At 38.8% G+C, this 8,828-nt stretch overlaps 1 protein-coding gene across 4 annotated transcripts in view; it reads left to right on the top strand.

The window, feature by feature from the left end:
- Nucleotides 1-1,685, top strand: part of hoxd3a (homeobox D3a) — a 17,290-nt gene extending 15,605 nt beyond the window's left edge. For all 4 annotated transcript variants that reach the window (XM_084084044.1, XM_084084045.1, XM_084084046.1 and 1 more), the window contains exon 4: nucleotides 7-1,685. In XM_084084044.1, the coding sequence (XP_083940170.1) occupies nucleotides 7-755 (749 nt within the window). In that variant the 3' untranslated portion in view covers nucleotides 756-1,685. The remainder of the gene's footprint in view (nucleotides 1-6) is intronic.
- The last annotated feature ends 7,143 nt before the right edge of the window (nucleotides 1,686-8,828 follow it).

Below are 8,828 nucleotides of genomic sequence, written 5' to 3'. Positions count from 1 at the left end.
TTACAGGTGAGGTTAGCGATGAGAAGAGCCCACCCGGACCTGCCTCTAAACGGGTCAGGACTGCCTACACCAGTGCACAGCTAGTAGAACTTGAGAAGGAGTTCCACTTTAACCGGTACCTTTGTCGCCCTCGACGAGTGGAAATGGCCAATCTTTTAAACCTCACCGAGCGCCAAATAAAGATCTGGTTTCAAAACAGGAGGATGAAATACAAGAAGGACCAGAAGTCTAAGGGGATCATGCACTCTCCCCTCGGACATTCCCCTGACAGAAGTCCACCACTGAGTGGCCCAAATCACATTGGATATTCTGGTCAGCTCCCAAACGTAAACAGCCTCAGCTACGATGCGCCCTCGCCCCCGTCGTTCGCCAAACCCCAGCAAAACATGTACGGCTTGGCCGCGTACACGGCGCCATTAGGCGGCTGCATCCCGCAACAGAAAAGGTACCCGGGATCCGAATACGAACACCACAGCATGCAAGGCAACGGCAGCTTTGCCAACGCTAATTTACAAGGCAGCCCCGTTTATGTTGGTGGGAATTTTGTTGATTCCATGCCAGCCTCGGGCCCCATGTTCAACCTCGGCCATCTTCCTCATCCCTCATCTACCAGCGTGGACTACAGCTGTGCCGCTCAGATCCCAGGCAACCACCACCATGGACCCTGTGATCCCCATCCTACATACACAGACCTCACCTCTCACCAAGCGTCTCAGGGAAGGATTCAGGAAGCGCCTAAACTCACGCATTTGTAATATGTGGTTCCCATGTGTGTGCCAAAATTATGTTGCGCTCTTTTATTACCTCACTAGTCTAATAATTACACTCCAAGCGAGTCGTGTGTATTATTACAGTATTATTGATATTACTATTAATGCTATTGTGTAATTATTTTCTAAATAGGCCTACAGCTTTGTCCATTTCTCTTGACTATTGGGGGTGCGCAAAGGCAAGACAAGCCTGATTGTCAATTGTTCTAATTTTTCCCCTTACTTTTTTTATTTTGATGTGCAATGCGCAATTTGGGGGACTGGAAATTGGAAAATGTCATGCCATTACTTGAAGGTAAGTCTTGTAGATGACGACAGTAGATGCTCATCTTTAGAATGAAGGACTTTTAGGGTAAATTTTCGTCTGTCAATGTTCCATTTTCTTCACGGGCATCTTATTTATTTATTTGTATTACTTTTGTATTATCTCCCATACTAGCATATAGCCTATTTATTATTTAACTACTTTTGTATTGCACATTATTTATCATTTATATGCGAGTATTTATATTTGTGGAATTTTTGTAAGATTGGCCAGATCAATGCACTTCGAAGGATAGGCAATACAGGGTTTGGTAAATGCTTTGACTCGCAGTGTATTGTTGGAAAAGAGCATTTCTAATTGTAAATCTGGGATAAATGGGGCATTTTATAGTGTATAAACACCACTATATGTCCATGGTTAATCTTGTGTCAAAACCTCTATGCTAAGCAAAACGTAGACTATCGAAATATCGAATATTATACAAATTTAACACACCAGCATGTCATTTTGTGTAGTTCATTGCTAATTTTTCGTTGGCTACCATTGTTATTTAATTCAGTTGGATATCCATAAATTTATGAAACCCTAATGATATTGAAATGTTATATTTTATTGTGTTTAACATTTTGTAAATAAAGTGCTCAAATTTATTGTTGCATTTTTATTTTACATTATTTGTTTAATTGTATGTATGTATGTATGTATGTATGTATGTATGTATGTATGTATGTATGTATGTATGTATGTATGTATGTATGTATTTCTTTATTTTCAAATAGTCACAACACCCCAAGGCCACCAAGGCTGGGCATCTCTAAGTCAGTAGTATCATCTGGTTATTTGAATACCTCCGTTGTGTTACGTTGGACAACACAAACTGGTGCCCTGTGAAATTGAATCCCTGACAGATAAAAGTAACAAGGCTTTATTGACTTAGGCTATACTGTAGCCTACAGCCCAAAGAGGGAGAACGCTCACAAATCGATAAATACAGACTAGGGTTAGGCAGGCCCTATCTAAAACTAATCAGACGGCTATATGCTTGCAGTGGAATGTGCATTTCAACCGAATAAAAACTATAGTTATCGATATCTTATTTGGTGTTGAGGAATTTAAATGATTGGTTATTAGGCTACGTCCTCCACATACTAGTCTATATTGTTATAGTCTCCAATTGTTTCCAGATTCAGCTAAATGTTCTAATTTTTAACAAAAGAAGGCAAATGTCATAATGTGTCTATTTTGCAACAGATATCGTATTTGTTCAGATAAAATAAGGGGCGTTTTAGGCAGTATTATTGTTGAAAAATAAGAAAACATGCTGCTTTGACATTGAAAATGATGCAACCAGAGGGGTGTGTGTGTGTGTGTGTGTGTGTGTGTGTGTGTGTGTGTGTGTGTGTGTGTGTGTGTGTGTGTGTGTGTGTGTGCACACGCGCGCGCGCATGGTGTGAGAGAGAGAGAGAGAGAGAGAGAGAGAGAGAGAGAGAGAGAGATCGCAGTTCATCCTTTATTGCTCCTGGAGAGCCATTTCAAAGCTCATTAATCAAAAACTCGTCGCTTTCAGACTCCTCACTGATCCCTCCTCCTTGTGAACAAAGCATTTGCATTCCAAATTCAAGTAACACTTTTCAAACTGGGTAGGCCAATCTTTACGTGAGGTCCTGAAAACCAGCTGTGTTCAACTTTAAGATGATAGGGTTAGAAGCAAATTAACATTAAACACCTCCCCGAAATGTGATCCTTAGAGTCGCACAGGGCCAACACAGTTTAATTCCACGATTAAATATAGTGATTCAAGCCTTTGACTCCAAGACATATAGGCCTAAGTTATTTTGAATAGTCTAATAGCCAACAAGTAGCCTATACATTTCACCTGTTCCGACTTCTAATTAAACTCCCATTGTAGCTTATTGATTCTATTTTTTCCTCGAGATGTTCACAATAAAACCTATAGGCTATATTCATCTCAGAATTGAATGAATGGCGGCCATTTTAACCCTGGTTAGGTTTTTATATCAGCTGCAACCCCACAGCCTCCTGAACGCGGTAAGGTTCATGCCTTTGAAAGCGCTCCATCTATCAACGCTCTTAGGAGAGACATAATTGTCTAATTTTCTGGAGCCAATTGTTTTGACGATGAAAAATAATCCAAGATGATCGTCAACCAATTGACGATTTTGTTGATTATTTGGACATCTGCAAAGTTTAGATAGGCCTATATGTGCAGTTTAGGTCACAGATAAGGTAGCAGAAAAAATAATCAGTTGGCGTGGCCTTACCACAGGAACAAATGGCCTTTGCTGACTTAATGGCCAAAAGGGAAAATAATTACCATTCAGCTGAAAAGTGCCAATTCTGAGGACATTCCGAATGAATGTTTTTGGTTCATGCTATTTGCAATTCATTGAAAAGAAGACCAATTAATTATTGGACAGTCTAATTTGAACAAAATATAGATGCTATCTTATATGCCTATTATGTGAATAGGAAATTGTGGCAATTTCGGTGAATAATTTTGTGTCATTAGGCCATTCATGCTTAATCGTTTTGCAATGGCAATATAGTTGCTGGCCAAAAATAACGCTTTCACAGTAAATCAGTATGGCATGGCCTAGCCTATTTGACAGCAGTATTCCACTCTTTGTAAATAAAACGTTTTGTACATAAAATAAAGCATCTTCAAAGTTAATATATCAATGGAACGGCATAACAAAAGTTTCTATCATTATCATGTTAGCCAGGGTCCAGGGACATGTTTGCTGGGCTTTAGGTTACACCAACAAACAATCAGGACTTATAGGCCTATATGTGCAACTTTTGAATGAAAGAATGGTGCAAAAATACTTCCAGTAAAGCATAGAACATCATAAAATCTTCAACTGGTACTTTCTCAAAGTAAAGTTATGTTATAAAGAGGCAGTGCAGCTGGGCGCTTATTTTGTGTCCCTGATTGGATCAAAGAAGCGAAGACCACGCCTGCTCAGTAGTGGGTAATATTTACAAATGGGGCTTGGTGGAAGTAGGGCTACAGTAGGCTAACTCACTAATGAGGACATGAGTTGCTGACAATCATTAAGCTAATCTCCTGAGGACTTATTGGGCACAGCAGGACTTGATTTCGATTTCTCCGTGACATATGCCTATGAAACATGATTAACAAGAGACGCCCTTTTCCCCCACGACGTTGGTTAACCCGAAACACTATCCGTCCATGATGAAAAGATTGTAGAACGTTCTTCATCAGGTTGTATGGTGGACCACCGGCAGAGCGTCAACCGTTCTCCATATTCGACATCACTGATGTCACATCAGACAGACAAGAGCGCATCAAGGTGTAGTAGTAGAAGTAGGCTATTTGAGGAACAGTACAGTGTTGCCATGTCCGCTTATTATAAGCGACTTTGGGCTTATTTGTCTATTTAGTTGCTTGTAAATTGGTAGTTGCCGTTTTGGGAGCTGGTTTCTTAAGAGTAGCCTAGTTGCTTATTTGGGCTTCCGTCATAATTTTTAGTGGTTCTCAAATATTTTCATGTCATGGACCCCCAAATGAATATGCATTTGTCCCATCTGAAAATGTTTTGTGCCAGGGAGCCCTGCATACCATATTTGTGTTAAGAGTTTAAAAAAAAATCTTCCAAATATTCCACATTTTATTTCAAGATTTTTTTTTGAAAATAGCCGATCTAAAAGTCACAACACGTCGCATGGCAACGCGTTGTGAGCTTGTAGATCGGCTTTTTTCAATATAGGTTTAAAGCGCTCATAATGGCCTATAGTTGCTTCTTTTGGACTTGTTTTCCTAGACCTGGTTTCTTATTTCTCACAAAATCTGGCAACACTGCTACAGTATAGAGGCGTATTTGTTCCTAGCAATGCCACAAATACCGTGCAGAGTCCGGCATTGGATTTTGGATGAAAGCCGTAGAGACGGGAGCATTCTCCATACACACACAAGGCATGAATACTGTGTGCACCAGTGTTGCCAGATTCTGAGAGAGAAATAAACAACCAGTTCTATGAAAACAAGCCCAAAAGAAAGCGACTTAGCTACGGCGGCTATTTGAAAATATAGCCCATGCACATAATATTTTCAGCTGAGGGTCTGTGGAAAAAATCTTTACAGTCTATGGGACAAATACAATCTGGGGGTCCTTGCCATGAAAATGTTTAAGAACCACTGCTTTAAACAACAACCCGAAAACCCCCAAAAAAAACAAATCCCGCAACTACCAATTTCTGCAACTTCATAGAAAAGCCCAAAGTCGCTTATAACAAGCCGACATGGCAACACTGGTGTGCTCAGTCTGCTCACCACCACTGGGTTTAATCATCATCCCAGAGAGCAGATCTACCACGACGCTGCATGGCGAGGCACATCAGCGTTGGCAGAACATATCGCGAGGATTCACCGCTGCAAGTGAACAGTATTCATCACCATCCCAAGAGATTTTCCCAGGCGCTTGCACTATACAGGACATGAGTGTGTGGACACCAGTTATGATGAATTCATTTCAGAGGAAAAGAGGAAGCCATGAGATCAGTAAGAATCATATAGCTCTAACATTTCATCTGTTTTAAGTTTGCTTTGCTCCAACTAAACATACATCCTATTGTATTAGCCTACAGCCTACAGGTATAAGAGAAAATACAAATTGTTAGGAGGCAGTAGGCACCCAAGGAGGAATTTCACAGCTAAACAGAAGAATAACGGTGTATTTAAAAATATAAATAATTTAATTGCAATAAATATACACAACATCCACAAGTAGGCCTACTGACATGGTTCGTTCATTGAATGTAATGCAAAGTCAGAAGAGGTTTCATAACAGAAGAATCAAGGATTAAGAGGGCCTTACCTATAGAGAGTTTGCCCATGCTGACTTGCTCTCAATAGATTATCCGTAGTCATCACCCTGCTGCCCCCCTCCCTCGCCACCACGTTGACTTGTAGACTCATCATTAAAGCATGGATAACTTGAGTTGTTAGATAACTTGACTTTCCATGCATATTGCACTTGTTTGTAAACTACTTGCCTAATTCCTATTAAGCTAAGCCAAAGTAAGAAAAACTAATAAATAGGCTAAATTATCATGTATTGATAGTTCAACTTATTGCCTATTCTTTGCCTGACATGGTCTGATGTCTGTGAAGAATAAACCAAAGACAGATCAGACAGTGTTAATATTACAACCCAAATGGTTTAAAGATATTGTGGGCTCAAGTTTCAAGGGGCTGTGTCTGAAGGAAGTTAACATGATGTTATAATGATGTGGTTGCCCTTCAAATAAAGAGGGTTACTTCAGTAGTTGCTCTGGAACTGCAGGATGTTTACATTTTGTCTATGATTAATAACTCACTTTGATACTTACTTTGCTATATCAAATGTCTTATAAAGTTCACAAGAAACCATATTTGATGTTCGCAAGTGTTCTTAATGGTATTTAAATTTCTTTCAGGTTAAAACAAGAGTTATTTATTCGGATCTGAGTAGGCCTTTATTGATTATGTTATCTCTTTAATTGTTGATAAATCCATGACAAATTGAATGTATATGTTTTCAATGAACTTTCATTTCAAATAAAACATTTGCAATTATGGTGTTTTTTATGTGTCAAAAGGCTTTGACTTCAATGTTTCACTGGATTTAAAAAAATGTTTTGCAACACTAAAATTGGCATTTTTTTGTAGGTGAATTGATTTGTATTAAGTCTTGGGCTTCAGTTCATGAGCAAACCCATTTCCAGTGCTGTGAAAATGCAACCTACTAGATGTCAGGAGTCAGGACAGTTATCTGTTGTCATACTATGTCCTATTTTCAACCCTCTGGTGTCACTAAAGTCTTGAGTTTTACTTACAGTAGCAGTGCACTGAAACTAGCCGATCTACAAGCTCACAATGAGTCACGCTGTGATTCATTGTGAGCTTGTAGATCTGTGATGGGCAACCAAGTATAACTCAGGTCAGTTCACTACAATGTGAATCACATTATATTTTCTATAGACACATGCACCTTTATATTTCTACCCTGTTAACCATAGATAACTCAATTTGTCAAACAGATGGTTTCAGCATAGTATCTCAAGGTTAGTTCAGACCATATAAACTCTCTTTTGGCCTATAACTTACTGATTCATCTAAAGAAACACTTCACCCATGTTCAACCTTATCTTCATACAGTATATCATTGGTCCTCACTATGCTCACATTATAAGATGGAACAATTTCTGTCAACTCTGCAGCCAGCCGACACAGGTGAGCTGTGCACAATTCAGAAACCTGCCTACCAAAAAACCCCCGAATATAGCCTAAATGAACTACACCCATACATCTTCCTGGAAGGTTAACATGGTAAAATAGAAGCCATTGCTTTTGGATCAATAATAAAAAATAAATAAAAAGTCTTGATTGAAATTACCTCTGAAATTCAAAGGAAATACCCCCACCCCCTTTTTGCCGATGGATTCCCAGATTGGAAATAACCAAACATGCCTATCGATGATGTCGTTGCTAGGAAGGTTTCAACTGAGTAGAGAGAAATACCATCTTATAATAATGTTGTCCAGGGGTTAAATGGTCCATTTGTACACTCACAACACTCTGAATCTTAAAGTGGGCTACTAAACTGCAACATTGATTGATTGATTGCAGCATTACAAACAGCAGAAACATGGGGCATCCTCCTACATGAGTTGCACTAACTATTGCATGATCCATGTCTCAGCAGACACAGTATTACAAAACATGGTTAACTGTTAACCATTCACCATTTCTACTCCTCTTCAATGAACAAGGGAATGTCCTGGATTGAACAGGTATAATTTTAACGTTTATACTGTAGACTTAGCAACAGTGTGAAAGCAACTTGGGTATGGGAAAAAATCAAGTGTATATGATGACGTGAATTTACAAATAGAGGTAGGAAAGTCTGAAAACATTGTAAAATCATAAAATATTAAAGGCAAAGTATTAAAGTCGTAGGCTATAAGTAGTGTGTGGTGATAAAACAGCTACCTAATGAAAATGTACCGTATGCTTTTAATACAGTTAAACCACCACTAAACTACATGTAGGAATTACTTTCCAAACCTGATCATGTGAATCGTCAAAGAAACACATGTGCTTTGATTGATTGTAGGTCTTATGTTAGTGGTTTTGATATAATTGTAACTATGATAAACGATTCACTTCAAGCAAGTATGATTTAGAGGGCTTGACCAAAAGGCTCATCTCCACCTTACTTGTGTGAAAGATAGCTCACTGATATGTGGAAACGTGAAGTAGGTCATACATTATCCAAGCCTCAACTATAATGCTCTGGTAGTCTATATGAGAAAATATTAGTGCCTTTCCCCTTTACCGATGCTCTTATGGATTTCTTTCATGGTATTTTTTGTATGAAATTATGACTGAAAAAATTGCATCTTCATTTATCTTCCAAAAAACCCTTCTGTGCTGACTGCGATACTCAGCTCTCAGCGCTTTACATAATTATATTAGTCTTCTGCTACACCAAGAAATTGATTGCCCAAGAAAATGAACCTGGCTTTGCTATAAATTACACCTATGGATCCTGAGAAATGTGTTATTTTGTTTAAAATAGTACCTAATATAATTAGAGTTCTAATTCATGGCAAGCTACAAGTGTGCCTATTACAGTAACAGGGTTTGGAATTTAATCTGTCTGCTGGATAAAGAATGATCCTGTGTGGTTTTCATTTGTAATCCTAGACACATTATTTCAGTAAAATAGTCTGTGACTTCTCGATATGAGAGATGGATTGTTGTATGA

This window comes from Gymnoscopelus microlampas, assembly GCF_963454915.1.
Source record: "Gymnoscopelus microlampas genome assembly, chromosome: 17".
Classification (NCBI taxonomy): domain Eukaryota; kingdom Metazoa; phylum Chordata; class Actinopteri; order Myctophiformes; family Myctophidae; genus Gymnoscopelus; species Gymnoscopelus microlampas.
The sequence above is the reverse complement of the archived record's forward strand: the minus strand, read 5'-3'. Positions and strand labels throughout refer to the sequence as shown.